This window comes from Festucalex cinctus, chromosome 12 (genome assembly GCF_051991245.1).
Source record: "Festucalex cinctus isolate MCC-2025b chromosome 12, RoL_Fcin_1.0, whole genome shotgun sequence".
Taxonomy (NCBI): domain Eukaryota; kingdom Metazoa; phylum Chordata; class Actinopteri; order Syngnathiformes; family Syngnathidae; genus Festucalex; species Festucalex cinctus.
In genome coordinates, this window is record NC_135422.1 from 9079863 (window position 1) to 9105300 (window position 25438).

The 25438-nt window shown below is 43.1% G+C and overlaps 2 protein-coding genes and 1 non-coding gene across 4 annotated transcripts in view; 1 reads left to right on the forward strand and 2 right to left on the reverse strand.

Moving 5' to 3' along the window:
- The window catches only part of fsip1 (fibrous sheath interacting protein 1), a 41653-nt gene extending 34001 nt beyond the window's left edge, over nt 1-7652 (forward strand). For both annotated transcript variants that reach the window (XM_077537930.1, XM_077537928.1), the window contains one exon: nt 7186-7652. In XM_077537930.1, the coding sequence (XP_077394056.1) occupies nt 7186-7269 (84 nt within the window). In that variant the 3' untranslated portion in view covers nt 7270-7652. The remainder of the gene's footprint in view (nt 1-7185) is intronic.
- Nucleotides 7653-10922: 3270 nt separating this feature from the next.
- Nucleotides 10923-20098, reverse strand: LOC144031763 (thrombospondin-1-like). The gene is made up of 22 exons (XM_077539180.1): nt 19950-20098; nt 19790-19861; nt 19142-19701; nt 18985-19063; nt 18744-18833; nt 17460-17569; nt 17033-17158; nt 16689-16785; nt 16313-16486; nt 16058-16234; nt 15806-15979; nt 15449-15729; nt 15145-15363; nt 14683-14790; nt 14389-14548; nt 14154-14272; nt 13623-13857; nt 13313-13540; nt 12952-13223; nt 12769-12866; nt 12547-12686; nt 10923-12459 (listed from the first exon to the last, which is right to left on the reverse strand). Exons 2-22 carry the CDS (start codon nt 19851-19853, stop codon nt 12452-12454), a joined length of 3519 nt encoding a protein of 1172 aa, XP_077395306.1. The 5' UTR covers nt 19854-19861; nt 19950-20098; the 3' UTR covers nt 10923-12451.
- A 2001-nt stretch (nt 20099-22099) lies between these two features.
- trnal-uaa (transfer RNA leucine (anticodon UAA)) lies at nt 22100-22183 on the reverse strand. Its single transcript has one exon. It is a non-coding gene; the product is annotated as a tRNA-Leu (tRNA).
- Nucleotides 22184-25438: the final 3255 nt, after the last annotated feature.

Below are 25438 nucleotides of genomic sequence, written 5' to 3' on the forward strand. Positions count from 1 at the left end.
ATCATCTCCGGGGGGGGTGGGTCGGGTTCGGAGGGCACCAGTGCGCTTTCACGGACAGGTTTGACTTGGCTGACATGGAACGTGGGATGGATTCTGAGGGATCTTGGTAAGCGAAGACGAACGGCGGCAGGACCTATGGACTTGGTAACTGGAAAAGGCCCCACAAATCGTGGGGCCAGCTTTGGACATGGTACCTTGAGCCTGAGGTGTTTGGCTGATAGCCAAACTCGCTGGCCTGGGCGGTATTCTGGTGCCGGTCTCCTCTTCCGGTCGGCGGCCCTCTTCACCCGGTCTCCCTGGCGTTGAAGCGCCGTCCGGGCCGCCGACCAGACCTTGTGGCACCGACGGATCATGGCCTTGACCGAGGGGACCGTTGCCTCCTCTTCTAGTTCGGCGAAGAATGGCGGATCGTAGCCGTGGACGCATTTAAACGGGGTAAGACCTGTGGCAGATGTGGGCAAAGAGTTGTGAGCAAGCTCGACCCATACCAGGTACTTGCTCCAGGTGGTCGGGTTCTGGGAGACAAGGCATCGCAGTCCGGTTTCAAGTTGCTGATTCAATCGTTCTGCCTGTCCATTGGCCTCAGGGTGGTATCCAGACGTCAGGTTGGCTTTGGCACCTAGAGCTTTACAAAATTGTGACCAGAATCGGGAGACGAACTGTGGTCCACGGTCTGAGACGATGTGCAATGGAAAGCCGTAGAACCGGAAAATGTGGTGGATCATGATATCTGCTGTGGTCTTGGCGGACGGGAGCTTGGTTAGTGGGATGAAGCGAACCATTTTCGAGAATCTGTCAACAACTGTGAGGATCGTGGTTTTACCGTGAGATGGGGGCAGTCCGGTTACAAAGTCTACTGAGATTTCTGCCCATGGTCTGGATGGGATCGGTAGTGGCTGGAGTAGACCCATCCGGGACTGAGTGGACGTCTTGTTGCGGGCACAAGTCGGACAGGCGGCGATGTACTCTTTTATGGTGGTCTCCATTGCCGGCCACCAGAATCTCCTGGCAACAGCATACATGGTCCTGCGGACTCCAGGATGACAAAACAGCTGTGATGTATGAGCCCAGTGTATCACCTGAGACCTTAGTTCCTCAGGCACGAAGAGTCGACGTGGCGGGCAAGACGTGGGGGGAGTGACGTTGCGCAGTGCCTCCTTGACATCGTCCTCAATTTGCCATCTCATGGCTCCAACTATGCAGTCCCGGGGCAGGATGGTCTCAGGCTCGGCTTTCAATGGCTCGAATTCGTGGACTCTTGACAACGCATCCGCCTTGACGTTTTTGCTGCCTGGTCTGTAAGTCAGAGAAAATACGAAGCGGTTGAAAAACAAGGACCATCTGGCTTGTCGAGGGTTGAGTCTTTTGGCCTGGCGTAAGTATTCCAGATTTCGGTGATCGGTCCAGATCACAAAAGGGAGTTCGGCGCCTTCCAACCAGTGTCTCCATTCTTCAAGAGCCACTTTTACAGCGAGAAGCTCCCGATCTCCGACCGAATAATTGCGTTCAGCTTTGGATAATTTTCGTGAGAGGAAGGCGCACGGATGTGTCTTGCCATCCTCTTGACAACGCTGAGACAGCACTGCCCCAATTCCAATGCTGGAGGCATCTACCTCCACCACGAACTGGCGTTTGGGGTCAGGGACCCTGAGGATTGGGGCATTGGTGAATCGTGCTTTTAAGTCTCTGAATGCCTTTTCGGCTTCCGGGTTCCACATGAACCGGACTTGTGGGGAGGTCAAGGCGTGTAGGGGCGCGGCAATGGTGCTGAAGTTTCTTATGAAACGACGGTAGTAGTTGGCGAATCCGAGGAACTGTTGAACCTTTTTCCGAGAGTCCGGCGTGGGCCACTCTCGTACGGCGCTGACCTTGTCCGAGTCCATCTCCACCTTCCCGGGTGAAACAACAAATCCCAGGAAGGAGATGGTGTTGACGTGGAACAGGCTCTTCTCAGCTTTCACGTACAGATGATGATCCAGTAGGCGTTGCAGGACTCGGTTTACGTGGTCTCGGTGGCTCATTAGGTCAGGAGAGTAAATCAGGATGTCGTCCAAGTAAACATACACAAAGTGATCTATGAAGTCCTTGAGTACTTCATTTATCATGGCCTGGAAGACGGCTGGAGCATTCGTGAGGCCAAATGGCATGACCAGGTACTCATAATGTCCTCGTGGAGTGTTGAAGCCCGTCTTCCATTCATCTCCCTCGCGGATCCGAATGAGGTGATAGGCGTTCCGGAGATCGAGCTTGGTGAAAATCTTAGCCTGTTGCAGCTGATCGAACACCGAGGACATCAAGGGCAAGGGGTACCGGTTCTTAACAGTGATGTCATTCAGGGGACTGTAATCAATGCATGGGCGTAGGGATCCATCCTTTTTACTCACGAAGAAAAAACCTGCGCCTGCAGGTGAGGAAGACGGTCGGATGAGGCCGGCTTTCAAGGAGTCGTCAATATAATTGTTCATGGCTTGGCGTTCTGGTCCTGAAACCGAGTACAGTCTCCCCTTGGGAATGGTCGAACCGGGAATCAAATCGATCGGGCAGTCATACGGTCGGTGTGGAGGAAGAGTCATGGCCTTGGTTTTGCTGAAGACCTCCCGCAGGTGGTGGTAGCAGGAGGGAACAGTGTGCAGGTTTGGGTACTCTTCTTGAGCCGGTGGGACGAGAGTCACCTGGTGAACCTGGGCTGTGGAGTTTCGGGGTGAGGGTGGTTCCAACCCGTGTGAGATACAGTCCGTTCCCCACTCCAGAACGACTCCAGTGTTCCAGTCGATTCTGGGATTATGTACACGCAACCAAGGATGGCCCAGAACCAACGTGGAGGACGATGCGTGAAAAACATGGAAGCGGAGAGTCTCCAAGTGAGATCCGATTCGGACTTCCAGAGGTTCAGTGATGTGGGTGATTTTGAAGAGCTCTTTGCCATTCAGCGCTCTAGCCAGGATGGTCGAGGAAAGGGGTTCGGTGGAGGCTCGTATTTGCCTTACGAGCTCCCAGTTCATGAGACTTTCGTCGGATCCAGAGTCGATAAGGGCTGACAGATCTGTGGTGACATTGTGGTGGGCTATCTGAATTTGCGTGAGTCTGTGGTTCTTGGCGGGTCGGGGTGACGGGGAACTCACCGGAGAGTTGCCCTTCGTGGTGCAGGATCCCACCAAGTGTCCAAGACCACCACAATAGTAGCAACGGCCCTCTCGGCGTCGGCGCTGTCTTTCCTCTTGCGAAAGCCGAGCCCTTCCCAGTTGCATGGGTTCGTCGCTGGCGAGGTCCACCTCTCCTGGTTCCGGTCGGGAAGAAAAGATGGGTTGCAGCCTTCTGGCCTCCGGTTGCCGTGACCAGGGGGTGGGTTCCTCCCTCCTTCGAGGTCCGCCGATCTTAGCCAGCTCCTGGCTACGATGATCGGTGCGGATGGCGAGGGAGATTAAAGCGTCCAAGTCCGTGGGGAGTTCTACGGGAATCAGAAGTTCTTGAATGGCAGGTGAGAGTCCTTTTAAGAAATGATCGTGAAGTGCTATGGCGTTCCAGCCACTGTTCGTTGCCAATGTTCGGAAGCGGACAGCGTAATCGCTGACAGGTTCTTTGCCTTGTTGAAGCCGGCTCAATGCTCGTGCCTTCTCTCGGTCGTTGTTCTCTGGGTCAAAGACTTGGCGCAAAGCGACTTGAAAGTCCTGTACACTTTGACAGACCGAGGAACCCCTGGCCCATTCCGCGGTCGCCCAGGTTTTGGCCCGTCCCGTCAGGTGAGACACCATGAAGGCCACTCGGGACCGGGCTGTGGGAAATGCCTGTGGTAAATGTTCAAAATGAATGTCACATTCTGTGAGGAAAGTCTGACAGCGTCCGGGTTCACCGGAGTATCGTTCTGGGGAGGCCAGTCTCAATCCTACCCCGGTGAATGGCGTGGTCGGTACAGAGAACTCAGGGTGAGGAATCTGTCCAGTGGGAGCTGGCGCTCGACGCCGTGAAAGGCCTACCAGCTCGTGGACCTGGCTGGTCAATTCCTCCATCCGGGACAGCATGGTCTGTTGGATCCGGTCCTGGTTGTTGAGCCGGGCCTCCTGGCTCTGCAGTGCGGCCTCGACCATGCCTGCTGGGTCCATGCTGGCCGAAGTGTACTGACAAGGCGGGGTCAGGTAGGACTCAGACGCAGGCGTAAGGTAGGCCACCAAGGCAGCAGGTTTATTTCCGGCCAACAGTGGTCTCCTCTCAAACTGAGAGGAGAACAGGGAGGGGAAAAAATGGAGAACAAAAAACGCTCCACTAGGGAGGAAAAAACAGGCAAAGGGTACTGGGGACAACAGAAAGCGCTCCGCTAGGGAGGAAAAAGGGCACAAGGCAAAAGGGGTAACGAAAGGCGCTCCAAAAGGGAGGAAAAGGCACAAAAACAAGGCAACAACGCTAGGCAACAGGAACAAGGACATGAGGACTGTGGACGCTTCCATGCACTGACGGTGACACTTCGGCACTGAGGGGAGAATGCAGCTGGCTTTTATTGTGTGGGTTGATTGGTGGCAGGTGGTGATAATCATGGGCGGGGACCGGTAATGAGTGAGCGGCAGGAAGGGCAAGTGACCTGGGGTGAGAGGAGAGTTAGGATTTCAAAGTAAAACGGGAAACATGGATAACAAAACAAAAGCATGGGCCGTCACGCCGGTGGCGGCGTGACAAGTTGCAAGTTCCAAGTGGGTCAACTTAAAATGTCAGTTATTAGTGGAAGTGACGTGTATCCAAAGTGCTTGGATGGACATGTATTATTATTTTTTTTAAATGAAATAGAAGGGCAGCAAACACTTAGATGACGATATTATTTTCTCTCTTATGTGATTTTTATCATTAATCTATAGTAAACATAAAATACATACTGCAAAGAATAAGAGTAAAAATATTTATGTACATGTGCAAATATTCACCCTTGAAAGTCAAGTCCACAGTGCACCTTGCGTGTCAAAAGACAAAAATGTGACAGTGCCTCCAGGGCGGCGGGGGGTCACCGAGGCTGGAATGCGTCCCCCGCTGCCTGTGGACTCGTGTCGAAAAAGAAAATGATAGACAGTGTTTGGGTAATTGAGGGGGTCATAAATGACTAACACAGGCCAGGCCTCCATGACCCGAAGGCTTTCATTACGTTGTGGGGTACTTGGAGCAAGGCGCAGGACCCTCTGGTGGAGATGTCTATCAACAAATGAAAACTGTGCTACCTTCCACAGGGTGGTCCGCTCAGGGGCAGCGTGCACATGATCGATGAAGAGTATTCGCTGCAGCTTGTTGGGATAGATGAGACGCAGGAATGTGATCATTATTATTATTATTATTATTATTATTATTATTATTATTATTATTGCTTCAGTTGGGTGGCAGGGGAAACATCTGCACAGGCACAGTCACGTCCGATGAGTTACACTGTATATGTATAACATTTTATATATATAATTTGTAATTGTAATTAATCACATGAGTTCAATAGTTAACTCACGGTTAATTGCAAATTTTACATCTGTTCTAAATGTACAATAAAATGTACAATAACATATTTTTTTCAAAGTTTTCATACTCTTGTTAGCATAAAAGTGGGAAATGTTAAACTAATAGAAATATGGCTGCATACAGTAATTTCATAATAATTAATCAAATTTAGATAAAATTAAAAATATGTAATGTACTGTAATGTGTGATATTGATTTGTGTTGAGCTTAATTTTTCTGCCACTAGATGGCGTAATTGTTGGTGTCAGCTCAGTGCATTTTTCTTTTCATAGTTTAGCACATGTCCCCCCAAAAACGTATAAATATGTTCTGTTTTAAAAACTACCACGCTCCCAAAGACTTATTTATACGTTTTTTTTTTTTTGTTGTTTTTTTTTTTCCCATGTAAGAGCATACAGAAGGATTTTCAGCTTCTGAGATGAAGAGGTCGCTTAAAGCAATGGTAGTTATTACAAAAAACGGCCAGCAGGTGGCAGCAGAGTATAAGAGATCATCAAGGGCCATGTTGCAAAAAGCTCTTCCCCCAACTGTTTATAACAGATTTGCGAATAATGATTAAACTTAGCTATATTTGAATGCAAATTTCTGCAAAACGGAAATAGATTAAAAAATAAATAAATTCCTGAAGAAACAAGAGACTTTAATCTTTCTTTTGGTAGGTTCCATGTTTTTATAGCAATATAACACAATATTCTGTGGGTGAAGTAACTGGTGAAATTCTGCACATTTTTAAAATTGTAAAATACAACTTGACCCCAGTCTCCACAAATATGCATTATTATTAAATGTATTACTGCTAAATTATGACGTGGCTGTGTCTTCTGTGTTGCGACTGGAATTCCCCCAGTACAGGCTTTCCAAGTAAGCGGCGGTCATTAATCGTGTGTTTAAAAAAAATTAGTGGCGTTAAAGGAACTTTAAATTAACTCAAAATTAATGCACTAATTGTGACACCTTGTTTCCATTTATGATGAGTGACCCAGCACGTTCACCTTTATGCCTTGTGCGCGGCCAGGGAAATCTGTTTGTTGTTTCTGGTTGAGTATAAAAATAATAGTCCAGTACACTTGTATGTGGTGCCTTCAAACATTGTTTCCTTATTAAAAAAAAAATTAAATCAGGGGTCACAGTTTTTGCATTGGAGTGAGTTGATATGTATGCAAGGTTATACAGGTATGAGTCAACGACTGTAATTTGTTCATAATTGTCCAATTCAGCAGCCAAACCACTCAGTGTGCGGTGGGCCTGAAGCAAACTCACAAGCATCGCCAGAGAGCTGCTTGTGTGGAGTCAAATTTTTCAGTTCAAATAAATCCAAGTGCTAACAAGACTTACATCAACTGGAGTGTGTTTTCCTTGGATTAATGAAAAAGGAACATCCACTTCGCTGCCATACATTATTATGATAAATAAACTATCGTTGTTAGTCCGGGTCATCCAATATCAAGGAATAGTTTGTGGAGATTAGTCAAAAGCTGAGCATATGCCCGGTGAAGAATGTTTCAGAGAGAGAGAGCACATTTAAGGAGGATGCTTAAATGAGACGGAAAACACGTAGTGTCTGCTCTTGTTAGAAGCACGAACAAGCATGTAAGATGTATTATTTGACTGCTGGTGGTTCACTGTATGTGTTGGAGTGCTTGAAAAGTCTGGCTCGTGTGACACTCGTCAACAACCTCTATATATTTGCGTCTGTGTGCAGAATGAGCCCAGCAGTCTCAGTGAGGAGCAGTTACTTTGCCTGCTGGATGGTTGTGAGCTGACAGAGCCGGAGCCAGAACCTTGACACGAACATGGACCTCCTCCAGGCGAGGCCCTGCTGTCAAGATGTCCGTCAAACCACGCGCCATCGTTGACATCACGCTTCCTGACCTCCAGAGTAGGAAGCAACTGTAGCGGAGACTGGATTGCCGTTTCTGCTCATTTCACTGTCACGATATGGAATTTGAACTCGTAAAAACCCGAATGATTCACAGTCTTATGGTGAGTCTTTTTCAATGTAAAGAGTTTTAAATAAGATTGAAGTGATTGAAGCTTCCATATTCAACAAATACTCCATCTAAGTTTCCTCCTATGTGTTCTCTTGACATCAGTTTCCACATTTTATGAGCAAGCCCCTCATTCAAACCCAAAAATGTAGAAATAAATTTTTTAATACTTTGTCCTTCACTCCCAAAAACGTATTTATATGTTTTTTTTTGTGTTGTTTTTTTTTTAATGCTAGAGCATACAGATGGCTTTGATGCAGCTTCTGAGTTCCAGAGGTCACTTAAAGCAATGGTAGTTATTACAAAAAAAACAAACAAAAAAAACGTCCATCAGGTGGCAGCAGAGTATAAGAGATCAGCCAGGGCAATATTACAACAAGCTCTTTTCCCCAGTGTTTTCAATAGGTTTAATGATCAAACTTTGCTATATTCTAATGCTAATTGCAGATACAAGAAACTTTTTTTTTCCTGATGAAAGAACAGACTCCAATATTTCTTTTGGTAGGTTCCATGTTTTTTATAGCAATAGAACTCAATATTCTGTGGGCCTCGTTTTGCACTACTTGCTGTTTTCTAACAAGGAGCTGAACAGGGTCAATGCCAAATAACCCAGTGGGTTTAACCAACTTGATTTTGATTTTAGTGAAACTTGGTGTACTTGTTAATAGTAATGGCACAGCACTAAATCTCAAATTGTAGGTCCAATCGGAGCAGGGGTTTGGGAGCTATGGCCCGCCGAATCTTGTCATTTTTGGCGTAAAGGGGCGTGGCCAGCTTCCTTTTACAAGCAAGGTGGCCACGCCCCTTTTGCAAAAAAAAAAATCCAAATTCGGCAGGCCGTAGCTCCCCTACCCATGCTCTGATTGGCCTAAAATTTTAGATTTTGGTTTGTGCCATCACTATCAACAAGTACACCAAGTCTAATGAAAATCAAAATCTGCTTGGTTAAAATTGTCAGATCTTTTTGGGGTGATTTGGCATTGAACTACCCAACTTCAAAATTCAGAACAGGTGATTAATCCATCAAAATTTCCAAGGATGTCCAATTCTCTGCCATTCTGTGACTGTACTAGTCTCTCTCTAAACCTCTCTGCAAATGACACTCTGTGCTTAGTGGCCACTTCCTTCTAAGAACGTCTGGTAGAAGCATTGTAAGTATAGTACTAAGTTATTGTTCATCAGTTAAGTGCCACTTTACTCTTACAATGTCAAAATGTGAACAGAAAGTATGATAAGGAATTTTTGGCTCCATTAATAGATCAAACCAGTTGACACTGAGCAGTTGGATATGTGCATTCAAAAGGTCAAAATAAGAACTATTGGGTCAGACAAGTCAAACTTCCAAGGTCTGATTTGTCACTATGTGACAATTCTCCACATTCATTTTCTTAGTGGTTTTTTTGGGTGGGAAACACCAACGATAAAGAAAATGAATAGCTTTGAGCATTGGCTTTCAGGTTTGCTTGAGAGATATTTTTCGCCGTATTGACAGTTTCGTCTGCTTGTACTTGCCCAGTGCAAGTAGCAACGCTGCACCTGGCTGACACCGACGGCCCCCTTTATCTCACCTTTATCTCACCTTATGTTGTGACCCCGCGCCGACAGTAAGAATAATCTCACATTCCTGTGCACTGAAAACATGTCAGCCAGGTGGAGCCTACGAGATCGGACGCTGTCGAGGGCCATTCAACAGATAAGATTTGCCTAGTTTCACAATTGATTAGTGATGCAAAGGGAAGTAAGAGATTAAGCTTTTTTTTTTTTGGGGGGGGGGGATCTTAGAGTGGTGAACTAAACAAGGCAAGAATGAGTCAGTGTTAATGTCTCCATGTAAAGAGGCAATGCTGCATTCTTAGACTGTCTGGATTCTTTGGTCAGACCTTCCACTGCACCATATCTACTGTACACACAGCTCGACTTCCTGTTGATGCATAAACAGAAACCCAAGCCATTATAAGACAGCAAAAACATGGAATGTTAAAATTCCAGTGTTACATTTTTGGGAGTTCATTTTAACTATAAAAGTGTAATTGTAACATTTTCGGAGTTAAATGTTGTCCCGGATGTCATTGTGAAACTAGACTAAGTGCAATTTCTGGAGAAATTGCGTGGGAATGCTGAAAGCTGAATGCTAATAGCTGAATGCTGAGATCTGAATGCATGTGGAATGCTTATGAAGTAAATTGAGAGATAAATTATGAAACTGTAACCACCTCAATGTTTGTCCCATTGAAAATGAATGGGGGAAAAAAGCTTATATTAAATGTTAAATTGTGAAAATACTGTAAGCAATGTGAAATCAGTTGATATATTTTTCCCCCGGGAGGCTAGTTGAAATTTGAACAATATAAATTGGAAGTATTATGTGGGAGTTGTTATGTGGCAAAGAAGTGTAGAGAATAAAAATCACAATAACATATGTGGGAATGCTCCCACAATAACTTCGCCTTCACACCTGCATTTTTCTAATTTAAGAGAGTCAGCGGCATTTTTCTCCTCTTTTCTTCCTTGCTTATCATAAAACATTTAAAAAAAAAAAAAAAAAACGTCTCCCCCAGTGTTAAATATTTAAAATTAAGCTGCAACGTAAATCATTGATAGTTGCTCATTGTTCAGCAGATTGCCTCGTCATTTAAAGTATAATTTTTTCGTGGATAACCGCCCTCCTCAAACTAAGTAGTGGTAAAGCAGCATTTGATTGCGGTTTACCAATCTTAAAAATGTGTCATAATTATCAGCCAGTAAGCAGTACAGTCACTGTGTCTAAGCTGAATAGAAAATACAGTAATCATAAATTCTGGCATTTTCTAACAAAACATTTTAATGCGCATTGCTCACAGCGACAGTGCTCAGCAGAAAGTCAAGTTGACGGCGCTAAAGTGAATGAATTTATAACTCCGGCGTGTTAAATTCCTCATCGTCTGCTGCTCACATGCAGGTTTAACTCTTTGACCGCCAAAAACGGTTAATGACGTATGCTAAAATCCTAATGAATGCCGCCATAAACGTTAATTGACGTTTTACTACTGTTTGCCTTGAAAGACGAGTGAAAATGCTTGAAAACAGCTGGCACTGTGGGGGTTGATTTATTTTTTTATTTTTTATTTTTTTGATAGCGTTTGGCAGTCAAAGAGTTAAAGAAATGCCTGCGTGATGTGTAATCATATCTGTATGAATGTGCTGTTTAAGAGCATTATATTTCATGGTGAGTTTTCCTGCTGTTGACTCTCAAGGATACTCCCTTTCTCTGAACCGTCAGCAGACCCAACTAATGGATTCCAGTTGCTTGACACAGCATGGCCCGACTCCCTTTTTTGCTTTTATAAGGACGAGATCTCAATCAAAGTAAATACAACATCCTGGCTCTTGAACTATCCGTTCGACTATTCAACTTTTGTTTGACAGGCCCCCACAAAAGATCACAAATGACCAGAGATACTTCTTTCTGGAAGCGTTTATTTTTCTCTTGACATATAACAAAATAACAAGTATAAACAGCACTTTTTTCTTTTTTTGGGGTAAAAACTATGGTACATGTTCATATCAGTGTGCAAATGAGTTTATACAGACAGAAGCGTTTCCACGAGGCTACGCTTCGAGATAAATTATTTAAATAGCATATATCTACACAAATGACATAACTTCAACATAATAATTTATAAAAACAAAGGCATTGGAAAATACACATGGCACAATATAGTCAAAACATTTCCTTAATTTTTCCTGTTTGGACTTCTTTTTTTTCCTCCCCTAGAAAAATATATTATATACAACACATGATTGCCAAAACAAAAACAAAACAAACAAAAAAAGACAAAAAGCAAATTGAAGACTTTCAATTTGTTGTAAGAAAAGCAAATTATCTATTGTTGGCCTCAATACAAAAACCATTGATGAGGTAATAATTGTATTTAAAGGATATCCTTTTGTTTTTCCTTTGTCAGAAATATACACACAAGGTCAAGCACAGCAGCCATGCATGCTGTGCACACGCGTACATGGTCTAATGTTGATTCATTGGAAGGGTAAGAGTTTAGCTAGAAAAAAATAGAACACGACTTAAAATAGACTGACTCTCATTTCCCACTACGGATGAACATTTAATGGAGTGTGGACTCAAATAAATATTTTAAATGGAAAATCCGAACTTGTGTTACGATACTGAGAGAATAGTGCTACCTGGAGGAGTTGTCATAGCGTAGATGTAGCTCAGCTTCCATGCCAGTCCCTACTATTTAGTCCCTTAATATCTTCATAAAACACTACATATTATTTGCCAAAAATCATAGTTCCAAAGCAATGCAGAGTAAACCTGCTTTGGGCCCTGTGCTCTCCTTTTTGTGCTCTTAACCTGAGAAATTCTACCGTTTGGCCATCCCTATGTAGAGGACCGTAAATAATAAAGTCTGTTTAGAAGAGTGACTTACTGTAATGGTGAAAAAAAAAATGGCCGTTTTTTTCTTGTAGTTTTTGGGAGCTAATATACGTGCACATTCACTCAAAACAACACTCACAATCTTAGATCATAACAGTCATTCCAAACTGTCCATGGTCCCTCAATGGCTCCTTCGAGCGGGAATATTCCCCCAGCCAAAGAAAGTTCTCCAACTGCTTTCTTCAAAATGAGTATCATAGAGTCCACAGCAGATGTACATTAATGCTCGAGGATGAAAAGAAAATGAAAAGAAGGAATTTCCCTTTGATCCTTCCACCACAGAGGGATACCAGCAAAGTTCAGGTGTGCAAAGCAATAAATGTGGCCCCTCCTTTGGACGTAAAGGAAGGGGCCAAATTCTTCTGAGCAGAGCTGCGCTCGCAATATGAATTTGGTGCAGAAATATCATTGAACTTTCATTTAGCTTTCAAGTCCTGAGGTCACGTTACCTCACGCTACCACGCTTGCTCATCATTCCTCCAATGTGCATTGCCCGGGTTGTATCGTCAATTTGGGAGACTTTTTGCCAGCATGTGCCAATTGCATTATGCATCTGAAAGAAATTGAAAACAGGCAGTTGAGTCTCATGTTGATTGTTTTACAAAGACCTAGAGTAATGTATATGCATTTTAAATCTTACCTTTACATTCATATTTAAGGTCGGAGAAGTAAACCATCTCCTGAGAGAAGACGTACAACCCTAGTCGTCCTCCTGCATAGGTTTTGTCATAGATGTTTCCGGAGTCGGCCATGATTCTCTTACCCTCGTACATCACAACTCTAAAAAAACAAAGAGCAATCATGTGAGGTCACCTCAAATAATAAAGATGTCAGGATTTCTTTCTTGGTGTTTACAACTTACCTAATAAGTCCACTCTTTGGTCTGTGGATCAGGTGCCATCTGTAAGCGGTGAAGTCCTTCCAGCCGATCTTCTTAGGGTCGTACCACAGAGTGCGAACCTGTAAATCAATATAAATTTTCAAATGTGTTCCGATCTTTAACCAACAGGACTCTTTGAGTCGTAAAAAAAAATTGAGAGCTCACCTGTCCTGGTGTGTCTCCAGTGTGCCACAGTGCATTCCTCAGGTGCTCACCAGGGCCGGTGGTGGAATTGATCACTTTGATGGACAGGCCCGCGTAGCCTTGAGCCTTGGTGGGTTCATGAGACCAATAGGTCTGTGTGATCTGCTTCCACATGACTGAGTAGAATCGAGAACTTGACTGGTAGCCAAAAACAAAACCGGCGTAGTCGTCATCTCGGTCTGTGTTGACAAAGAACGTTCCGCTGAAGTCGACGGCACTGAACTCATCAAAACCTGGTAGGAAGAGGAGAAAGTTTAGGTTTTGTCAAGAACGACATGGTGGATTTCGAAAGAGGCGTGTCGATTTTTTTCGGTTTTCGTACCAACGGCAATGCCTGGGTCGCAGTTGACAGTCTGTACCAACTCCTTGCCCTGATGTCTGACCACCCAATTGGGATCAATCTGAGAAGTTCCTTTGGGATCAAGAGGAACCATTTGGAAACGGCGGAAGTCGGTTTCACTAATGGCAAAGTTCTCCGGGCAAACGTCATAAATATCCGGGATCTTGTCTTGGTCAAAGTCATCTTTGCACACATCGCCCCGGCCATCGCCTAAAACGATACATGATACCATGAGGCACCCACATTATAAATACATAATAAGAGGACTGACTGAACTGAAAGAGTGACTTACCATCAGAGTCCAGTTGATCGGGGTTAAAGGCCAGCCTGCAATTGTCCTTGTCATCGGGAATACCGTCATTGTCGTCATCATGGTCACAAGCGTCACCCTTGCCATCCTTGTCATGATCTGCCTGGTTGGCATTTGGGATGTAAGGACAGTTGTCCAAATTGTTCTGGTGGCCATCCTCGTCAATGTCCTGGTTGTTGTCACACTTGTCTCCCACGAGATCCGAGTCTGAGTCAATCTGTTGGAGAGAGGAATTCCTCGTTTTATGGCCCGAACACTGGGAGACTGTTATTCTTTTGTATGAGAAACAATTCTCTGGACGGAATTTAAAAGTTTTGAGGCATGCAAGCTATCATCACTGCAATCCTCAAATCACATCTGATTCGAAGTTGGATGAGGCTGACACATTCCTCTCGTTCTTTAAAGTCAATTTATAGCCTGTATGGCTCCCAGACGGATCTTTGACATTTTTTCACAGCACGCTTGTGGTCCACGCTGAGAGATGAATAAGTGCAAGCCGGGATCTGACCTTACCTGATCAGGGTTATGCTCGAGAGGGCAGTTATCGCAGTGGTCTCCCACACCGTCCCGATCTGTATCCCTCTGGTCCACGTTGTAAACATATGGGCAGTTGTCATTCTCATTCAGAACGCCTGTTGAGTTGAAGCAAATAGTTGTATTAGCCAACGGGACCAAGCTAGTGTTTGTTTAAGACGTTGGAAAGCTCTGAAACTTAATACCACTGCAGGAATTATAAATGGTCACTTACCATCACCGTCAATATCCACAGCACAGGCATCCCCCTCCCCATTATTGTCAGTGTCGGTCTGGTCAGTGTTTGACTCAAAAATACAGTTGTCACAACTGTCACCGACATCATCCCTGTCTGCATCATACTGGGCGGGGTTGTACACTCTCGGGCAGTTGTCCTATGGAAAATGATTGTAAAATTGTAAGGGAAAAACTTTGCATTTCTATTGGTGTGCATTAGCATAAAGCTGATTTGTAGCTGTCTGGTTTGTGGGGAAGTCTCGGTGTTAAACACACTGTTGGGATTACTTACCCTATCATCAGGGATACCATCATTGTCATCATCGTGGTCACATTCGTCACCCTGGCCATCCTTGTCATGATCTTCTTGACCAGAATTGGGGAGGTTGGGGCAGTTATCCTGTACAGAAAAAAAAACAGACACATGGAGTTAAGTTGAGCTATTTTACCCTCTAAAAACAGTTGGGTCATTGGAATTATGCTTCAAAAATGGACCGATCCACTTTATCGTTCAATTTGACACCAAATGATTAACCAAAGTGGAGAATCCAACCCAACTTTCTCGGTTGCTTTATTGAAAACGATACACGTTTTTGCCCAAATTTGAGTAAAATTTACCCAAATAGACGATATGACCCAACTTTATGGGTTGTTTTATACCATATGACCCCCATTTTTGACCCAGAAATGGGTTATTTTGAGAGTATATCATGGATTTGTGACCTTTTGGATTTCTGTAGTAGTTTGACGTTACCTTCTTGCAGTGGTAGGTAGCATTGGTCACACATAAGAGGTCAGAGTTGGGCCAACCATCCAGGTCAGTATCCTCTCCACAGATAAAGCCGTTGCCAGCATAGCCAGGCTTACACTCACAGCGGAACATGGACTCGGAGAAGACGCCCAAGTAAATGCAGTTGGCGTTTTTGTTGCAGTTGTGGCTACCATCCTGGCATGGGTTGCGTGGTTTGCAAACCTGAAAACAAAACATCCCAGAAGCTTAATCAAAGTAGAAACCGATAGTTTCTGGTCAAGAACAAGCAAAAAGTAATCATTCAAACCTGTTTTTTCGCAGTGGCCTGTTCCACTCCCCTTCCAAAGGGCTGAGGGCCAGAGTAACGAGCAGGGCATGGCTGGCAGTTGTAACCTGGCTCTGTGTTCTCACAGCGATGGACTCCGTTGTGTGTATAGCAAGCATCGGGGACCTCCTCGCACTCGTCAATGTCTTTGCAGGTGATGCCGTCTCCTTTGTAGCCGAGCGGACACTTGCCACACTTGAACGAGCCATCGGGGAAGCTGATACACTTTGAGCCAGGGAAGCACGGGTTGGAGAGGCAACCGTCTGCAGAGGAAACGTTGGGTGTCATGTCACACAAATGTCATTTGGAAATAACTCCGAGATAATCCTATGTGCTTACCAATGGGGCAGTCCTGTTTGTTGCACACTTGAGACATGGTGGCGTCACCAACACAGTCCTTTCCGCCGTATTTGGGAACAGGATCAGAACAGAGGCGTTTGCGGTTCTGGATGCCTCCGTTACATGTAACCGTGCACGTGTCCCATGGTGACCAAGGTCCCCAACCGCCATTGACTGAAAGTTTGACAAATTACAACAATCAGTTTGTTCTTCAGACCGTGGAAGTATTTGTGATGATAAAATTGAGCTTACTGGGACAAGGTGACTTTTGGCAGATTTCAGTTTGGCGTCCCTCTCCCTGGCAGTCCATGCCACCCATCTGGGGTGTTGGAGAGTTGCAGAGGCGTATGCGAGTGATGACCCCCTCACCACAGGTCACAGAACACGAAGACCAGGGAGACCAATGGCTCCAACCTCCATCCTGTTTGACTGTGAGTGCCAAATACATCATTCATTCGTCATCCTTCATCGCTAGAGTAGATCCAATTTAAATCAAGTCTTACTTACAGCGTTTGTCACATTCCTGAAGGAAGCAGTCGCGGGTTTGGACTGAGGTGCCCTCACAGTTACTATTGATACGATCGCAAGAGCGTCCACGCTGCTGGATGCCCCGACCACAAGTCACCGAGCAACGGGTCCACTGAGACCAGGGGGACCAGTCGTCCTCAGCAGAGTCACTTGCTGTAAGCGGGGAGGTGGTTTAAAAACGTTACATTTTGGCAGAATGGAGACAAGAATGAAACAAGTTGGGTGGTGCCTTGACTTACGAGTTTAGTTAATTCAAGTTAGTAATTCAATTGACTTTTATTTCAAATCACGTTTCCACTCGCAACTCGTAAGTTGAGGCACTGACGTCACTGTAGTTGAAGAAACTAAAACTTACGATTTCCACATCGGGGGCAGCACTCTCCCTCTGGCACGGTGCCGTTGGTGCAGGGAATCAGCGGGCAGGAGATTTTTCGACATATAGTGGCAGAGTTCTAATTGGAGAGACAGTCAGATTAGTACAAGAACGATGAGCTGCTTGTCAGGCTTCAATTCACTTGTTTTTTTTCCCCCACAATTGTAATCAGGACCTCAACAATCCTGCTTTGTTGACATAAAACATAACTCCATTCAGGGAAAATGTCCCCCTGCTTGCTTTTGTTTGTCTCCAGGAACTGTTTCCTAAGCTGTTCCCATTGTGTTGGCACCCACAGTCGGAAAGACAACTGTTTCTTCACTTACCTGGCAGGTACACTCGGTGCAGTCATCCACGGTCCACTCTTCCCTTTCTTGGTGCACAATCCCATTGTGGATGCAAACTCTACTGTGGTTCTTGATTTGCTCTTGAATGCTGGCGCTGACCTCAGACTGCAGGAAAAAAACAGAAATTGAGTGAGTGAAGGGAATGAGGGGAGGGGTGCTAGCTGGGGACCAAGGATGGAAAACTTTCACTTTGCCAAAGTTCCAGCACAAATGAATCACCATCCGACATAATGATTAAGACATAGCCTGACTCTAGTGAAGCGATGCAAATATAAGCAACATAGTTGTGTATTCACATGGCTCTCATTAGGAACGTGGCCACGGGCTGCCACGACAGCGACAAGTGGCACTGGGAATGCGCTAACTTGGATGCAAACAGACGGGGGAGCGGTTCTGGAGCGCTTACCACTCTCTGCAGCTCGTTGGTCACGTGCTTCACGACCACGCCGAGGCCACGCAGCTCCTTGAACAGGCCTGCGATGTCCTCGCAGGAGAGGCCGCAGAATGACTGTAGATCTGTAGTGGGGAGAGAGACATGTTAACTCATTTACTCCCAATAACGTATAAATACGTTTTTTAATGTTCTAAGTGTCCCAAAGATGTATTTATACGTTTTTTTTGTTTTGTTTTTTTATGCTAGAGCATACAGAAGGCTTTGATGCAGCCTCTCAACTGCAAAGAACGGTTGCAGAAATGGTTATTACACAAACGGCCAGCAGGTGGCAGCAGCGCAAAGGAGATCAACCAGGGCCATGTAGAAAAAAAAGCTCAATTACTTACAATTTTAAATAGATTTGTGAAAACTAATGAAACTTAGCTCTCTTCTAATGCTAATTGCTGCAAAACTGAAACAGATAGAAACATACTTTTTTTTTTTCCTGATGAAAGAAGAGACTTTAATCTTTCTTTTGGTAGGTTCCATGCTTTTATAGCAATTGAACACAATATTCTGTGGGCCTTGCAAAATCAGTCAAAATCCAGTAAAACCGCCGGGAGCGAACGGGACTGCTTCTGTGAAAATGGCTCGAAGCGAATGAGTTAATAACGACTGACTGATTCATACTGTATCTTTTATCGCAGAGAAGTGTTTTGTACGGAAGAGGAATAGGGCCAGTGAAAAGAAAAAAAAGTCTGGAATGATTCTATTTTCAGCATTCTGACTTTAAAGTGAGAATTCTGACTTTAAAGTCAGACACTTGCCACACTTCATTCTCAGAATTCTGACGTTAAAGTCAGCATTCTCACTATAAAGGCTGATTTTAAAGTCAGAATTCTCATTTTATTGTCAGAATCCTAACTGTAAAGTAGAATTCTGCCTTTCTGAATCGCCCCCACAATTCATAGGTCTATGTCACAAAGTCAGAATTCTCACTTTAAATTCAGAATTCTGAGAATAAAATGGCAATCCTGTCAACCCTTTTTTTTCTCTTCACTGGCCCTAATCCTCTTCCGTAGTTTTGAATAGTTAAAACAGTCATACGTTAAAACAATCTGATGTTACTGAAATGCCAAACCAGGCAAATATGTTTTCAATGGCTTTAAATGACTTGTGAAAAGATGAAAAGTGAGTTCAACAAACTACATGGTTCTATCTGGCCCATTAAGTTTTTAATCTCGTGAGAAGGTCTGTAAGTAAAAAGTAGGAGAACAAAATGACACCAAATCCACTAATTATTGGAGAAAGTCTCACCTTTGGTTTTGTGGCCACTGTAGTCGGTCCTGATGGCAGGGCTGGAGCCATTCATTGAGTTTCCCAGAGTCAGGACGTCAGTCAAGACGGCTGCAGGTGTGAGCAAAATGCGACGGATTTTTATGACTTCACTGTCATCATTTGGAACATAACAAGCTAATTATAGGGCAGTTGTTGGGACAAAAGATGCTCCTAAACTCAGCCCTCTACCTCACTTGTGCGATATACTCTGAACCCTTACCTCCATTTTCACACCCTTTATTTCTCAAGATGGTCTCCAGGGATGTCCCAAAGACAAATCTCACGTTCTGAAGCACCCCCTGTGAAAAAGAATATTTAACAGACATGTTCCAAACAAATATGCAGCAATGAAAAGAAAACTTCAGCTGAATGCTTACCATAAATTTGTCCCTCGTCGCTCCTTTGCCGATTCTGAGCCTGGCGATGTCCACCAACTCTTGGGACAAGACTTTCTGGATGGGCTCGTCCATCTCGTACACGTTGATTTCATCGCAGCCCACGAAGAGTTTCACACGGTCATCCTGGAAGAAGAGCGTGATGTTCTTCCAGTGTCCCGTAGCTAAGTTGGGCTCCTCGATGGACACCAGCTGCTGGTGGTTGCCGGTGGAGTAGAAGACGTCTAACGTGTTGGCCTTTCCGTTGGAGATGATCTCCAACACGGGACCCGAGCCGTCTTTCTTCTCAATGGTCAGAAGGCTTCCCCTGTTCCTCTTGGACTGCTTCAGGTTGACCAGGAGGATGAAGCCCCTCTCCAACTGGATGGAGTCGATAAGATCCCCGAAGGAGTTGTCAGGGACCGGGGGGATCAGGTCTGCGTTCATAATCTTGTACGCCGGGCTGTACGGGTCAGCCCCTTTGACCAAGGTCACACCATTGTGCCTCTTGTCTACCCGCACCAGATCGAATAAGTCGTAAACACTGTTGTCATCACGAGTCTCTGTGGGACACATGAACACGTGCGCGTTTTTATATACATGACGACAAGAAAATGCAGCTCATTTGAAGTCATTTTTCTGCATTCTCACCTGCCAAAATTGCACCCTCACAACTCCAAAGCATCAACAACAGAAAGATGCCACACAGCATCATCTTTTTAGCTAAAATCAAGACAAGTATGAATGAATATTACATCTTTTCACATCCAAATTTGTGACCAATAGTTAGTGATGTAAATATTATACAAACCTGATAAAAGAAGATTCCTTCAAAAATGAGTTAAATGGATAAAAAAGAAAATAGATGTCCTTCAGTTATTATTGATCCTGTCTCAAGTCGAAAGTCGTACTCGATTATTGTGTTTTCATTCCAATTGCTGCTCTCAAGTTCAATTGCACTGAGTGGACTGCCTGTTAGGGCGCGAGTGGAGACTATTTGAAGGGTTGAGAGACATTCCTGAGCTGCGAGCTGCACCAATGGCAGACCAGAGGAGCACAGCCCGGCGCTCTCGGGGCGGACCTTGGGCCTCTTACCTCACACAGCTCGTCGCAGTCACATCCGAGACGCGCACAAAAATGCATTCCACAAGCTCAGCGCACAAATATTCCATATAACTCACCCGTGCCAGACGTGGGGTGGGAGATGGAGGGGGGGCGTTTCCGGTCACATCAAAGCTTAAGCATCTGGTTAAATAAGTATCTGCTATTATTAGCTTTTATATTATAGGACAATGTATGTGGGCTTGGATAACTTGGACACTTTATAGATTGCCCATGTTTATTTATTATAGGCTAAGTAAAAACGTAATATTCCATCACTTGTACTTATGGATGTTTACTACTGTATGTTAGTTACATATAGAAGCTCCTAGTTTGCAAACTGTTCCCATTTGAAGATGTTTCATATTGTGTAATTTTTTAATCTGGCCACCAGGTGACTCAGTGAGCAACATAGTGAGACTTGTCTGCACCGCTCAGGAACAAAACCATATACAGCATTATAACTCAATATCATATGTCAGCGTCCTGTAGCCATTTTTTTTCTGGGTGGGGAGTACATATTAACATTTATATTTAAACCATAATTAGCTACAATTCTTTCAATCACAATTTTTTTTCAATCTAAATGTGTTAACTAACTAAATTTAATTGTGAACGTAGCTATTTCAAACTTGTTAACTTATTAGCTTGTATACATATATATACATATATATATATATATATATATATATATATATATATATATATATATATATATATATATATATATATATATATATATATATATATATATATACATTTTCTTGTGTATATGTTGAAAGTTTCAGCACAGTGCAGAGATGGTGTAAAAAGCTGTTGGTCAGTATACGTCACACAGCTGCCATGTTTAATTAAAAGTAGGTTACATACAATATGTGACAAAGGACACCTGCGTCCATGTTGTAAAGGCCAAAAGAGGCGTTAGGGCGGTAACACATCTCCCAGGTCCAAAACTGTGACTCAAATGGAAAACATTGTGGAGGTGGGAGCAGAGTTTTTTTGCCCCGGTGGGAAGGATGTTTGCTGATATCAGCCAGGTGGGACGACTACGCAAGTGTGACCTCACGGCGTGGGAGGAACGACTGACAGGACGGTGCTGGAGCGCCAAAGGATTGATGAATACCAACCAAGTCGAGCCAACAACCTCGGCGGAAGCAGAGCATAGATAACAAAGGTTGACACTGCGCATGCTCCATTCAACTCCCTATATGGGGTCGAGTCCCCATGCTGATTCATATCAGTGGATTGAGAGCCAAATCAGTCTTTTTTTTTTTAAATAGATCCTGATCATTTTTACATAGTTTTTTATATGTTCATTTTAGTTAATATTTATTATGACGCTGCTAGTGTACTAATAATGTCAACACCAAACCATAGAAACAGTTTGAAACATCAATTATGACGTTCCCTGCAGCAAGAAGTCGTTTTTTGACGAGGAGGCCAGCCACTCCCGTGGTATCTGCTTACAACGGCCCGGGGGAGGCCTACGTAGTATGAGCGGCGGCGGCGGCGGTTCAGGTAAAACAAAGGACCGTGTCTCAACAGAGATAGTGGAAAGTGCGTAAGAGGCCACTGTAGCTACTTGTCAAACATACAAGCATAGTGACTCACTTAAAAACATTAAGAAAATTTGGACAGCAGCCAGACTATTAGTGTTAGTGAATGCTGAATCACTGGAAACTCATCAATCAGTGACACTAGTAGAGAGCCAACCAACATCCGTACTCGTGTACATACCTGACTTTAATTTACGTATTATTCACTGGGAATTCACCAGAAGTTTGGCATGGAACTTGGAAGGTATTCTAAATTTTATTTGATAAATAAGTGAGAGGTTAGTGCAGTTCATTTGTCACATCTTACCAGGAGTGGGGCTTGAACCCACGAGGACTACATGTCCATTGGATCTTAAGTCCAACGCCTTAACCACTCGGCCATCCTGGTACTCTGCAGAACATATATCAAATACGGTAATTAAAATGGGAATTATCTGTCCAGATGGTTGTGCAAGCACCTGTAAACTTCTCAAACTGGTGCTGAACTTCAGTTGAGATAGAAAAACTTCTCAACAGCCAATTTTGCAACACCGCTTCAATCTTAGCAAGTCATTGAAAAATTAAGTGGAAGTCAAGCCCCCAATTTTTTTTATTTTTTTTTGACAATAATATGTTCTATGCAACCCAACTGGTCTAAATATGGTATTCTGGTTAATACTGTATTGCATAGTGGAATATGAGTTAAGCAACAAAATCCAGCCTTTTTAAAATCCATTTCAGGGGGCGGCCAGTTTGCCACTTGTTGTCGACTAAAGATGACATCACAGTTGCTCAGGTAACAACCAATCACAGCTCAGCCTCAGAAAACAGGTGAGCTGTGATTGGTCGTTGCTTGAGCCCTAAGTAACTGTGATGTCATCTTCAGTTGACAGAAAGTGGCAAAATGGCCGACCCCTGAGGTGGATAAAAATGGCTGGATTTTGCTTCATAACTCATATTCCATAAATGTAATTTTAATCAGAATGTCGTGAGGTCACGTAACATATTATTGTCAAGAAATGTTTAAGGTTGACGTCCACTTTAAGTGAATTTTGGGATATCATGTAAATACAAACTTTCTCAGCCGAATGAATATGACTCATACACACTCATGGTTTTTATTGAACCACAAAGCAACATGGTAAAAAGCGGGCCTTGGCAGTTGAAGCGCAATTATTATTTTTTTCACTTGTTTATTTGGATTTAGTGAGCATTGGGATTATATATAAAATGTATTTATTTGCATAAATTTTCACAAATGTGTGTATTTCTTCAGCAACATGATTATATTATATGTTTATATTTAATATCCATGGTATTTTTTCCTCCCAGATTTTTTTCCATACATTTAGACTTAGACTTAGATTTAGACGACTTTATTGATCCCTTTGCTCCCTCTGGGAAATTTACATATCCAGCAATAAAATAAAAAAATAATTCAATCAATAAATAAGGTTATTAGACCAGAGATTGAATTAATAATAATAATAATAATAATAATAATAATAATAATAATAATAATAATAATAATAATAATAAATACAATAAAAAATAAAAATGTTATTTAAATAGCCCCTTCAGTGCCCCCTGTTTTTTTTCTCTCTTGTCCCTCCCTCTTGGTGACCAACTCACATATCTAATATATACATACAAAAAATTTAACTGCAAAAAAATTGGTTTCGACTATAATAAATAGTTGAATTATGCTCTATGTGTCTCTCAACAATACGCAAAACGCTGTTTCTAAGACTTTTTCATCAATCTCGTGGAAGAGAAAAAAAGAAGCAGAAATTATATTATCAAGCTAATTTCTGGGTAAGTCCTCGTTTTTTGGTTAATTTTTCTCCAATTCTGTAATGTCCCATATACTTCATCAACACGTGATTCATCTTAATATTCATCCTGCCGGTATATCAACAAAATGAGGGCCGACTTGATGATATTTATCGGCAGGGACTGATAACAGTGTCCAACCATGTCGAAACTGAACATTTGGTGCATGTTCACAAGTAATCTCAAGTGGCATATTACCAGGAAGTTTGTGAGTCAAAAAGCATTTTTCCCTAGAGATGCGGAGGCGATGATTTTTTATTTTTTTTATTTTTCTCGTGTATCTGGTGCATGCCTGAACAGTGGCCGCTATAAATTGCTGATGTGAGCCATTCAGCAGCGTCTCTGTCAAACGAGAGGAAATGATCTTATCTGTAACAGAAGCTCATCTCTATTTTTGGTCAAGGGAAAAGCATAAAACACGCTCACTTTCATTCGTCACCGTGAGTCAGACGCTGTTCAGTATTTGGAGTCTGATGAACGTATGCGAGGAAAAATGCACGGAAGAGAATGATAAATTGTGTTTAATGATGCTCATATTCTCGCAAACATACTGTAAAAGACATCCATGGTGACCCTCAGTTTTGATGTGCTGATTGATGGCGACGGTCATAAACCTGCTTCAATGCAATGACTTAGTCCAGCTAAATGGACGTTCTTGACTAATGGACCGACAGACCTCATGCTGAAGATGTTTTGTGTCTGAGTGGGTTTCTTGTTAAAGCGCTGTTCCTTATGACCACACAAGTGGATAGTAACATATGTCACCCTAAAAGACTTTAAATTATTTCTGTGGTTTGCTATTTGGTTAATAAGCTATTATATTTCTCTATAAAATGGCAATTCCACTGAATCTTTGTGTAACACTGTCAAAATTTGCCTGTATTTTTTTATTTTTTTAACCCCAAGGTGAAATCAAATAATATGCATAGTGAACCATTCAAAATTTTAAAATTAGCCCATTACAGGCAACTTTATTTGACTCATTTCAGTAGCAGGACTATAAAAGTAACAGAAGTGAGTTAGCATAAAATGAAAATCTACTGCATATCTCCTCTTAATGTGTTCTTTTGAAAGTTGTTTTCTCCAAACGTTGAGGCCAAAATAAGCTAATCAGTCACCCTGTGTGTGTTTGTTAGCCAAGGTTAGCTTAGCGTCAGACAGGGAGTGGACTAAAATATATACCGTATATGTAAATAATCACTACAAAATGTTATAAACAACTTTCTGATTAGTTCTTGTTTTAAACTCTTTTCCCTCAAACCTTGAGTGTTGATGCTAAAATTAGCTAAAATCCTCCATGTCAGTTAGCAATGTTCAAAATCATCTTAGCATCAAAACAAGAAAATGTGAGTATATAATTGGTTACATTGTCTTCGTATGATCTAATTCTGTTTTGTTTTGGGGGGGTTTGTCTACGTATTTGTCGCAACACACTGTTAACAAAGTCAGTTAACCATAAAGCATTTCATAAAGGATTGAAAGATTTGAGAACCCCCAAAAACAAACAAACAAACAAACAAACAAACAAAAACACTACCCCACAATATCTCCATAGGAAGTAGTAAAAATCGGCCATGACGTTATCCAATAGCCTTTACAGACAAAACGTATTTCTATGTCCCTCAACACACATTTCCAAGCTCCACTTGCTATGCAACTGGTAAACCCCATTTCCTGGCCTCATCCTCGTAAAATTCATGTTTTGAGACATGCGTGCCGTCACCGTGGAAATGTGGACATTAAACACTTGGGGTTGCCACGTTTCATGATACCAAGCAGGTGTTTTTCAGCATAGTGCCCCCCCCCTGCAGTCCCAAGCTGCCAACTCCAT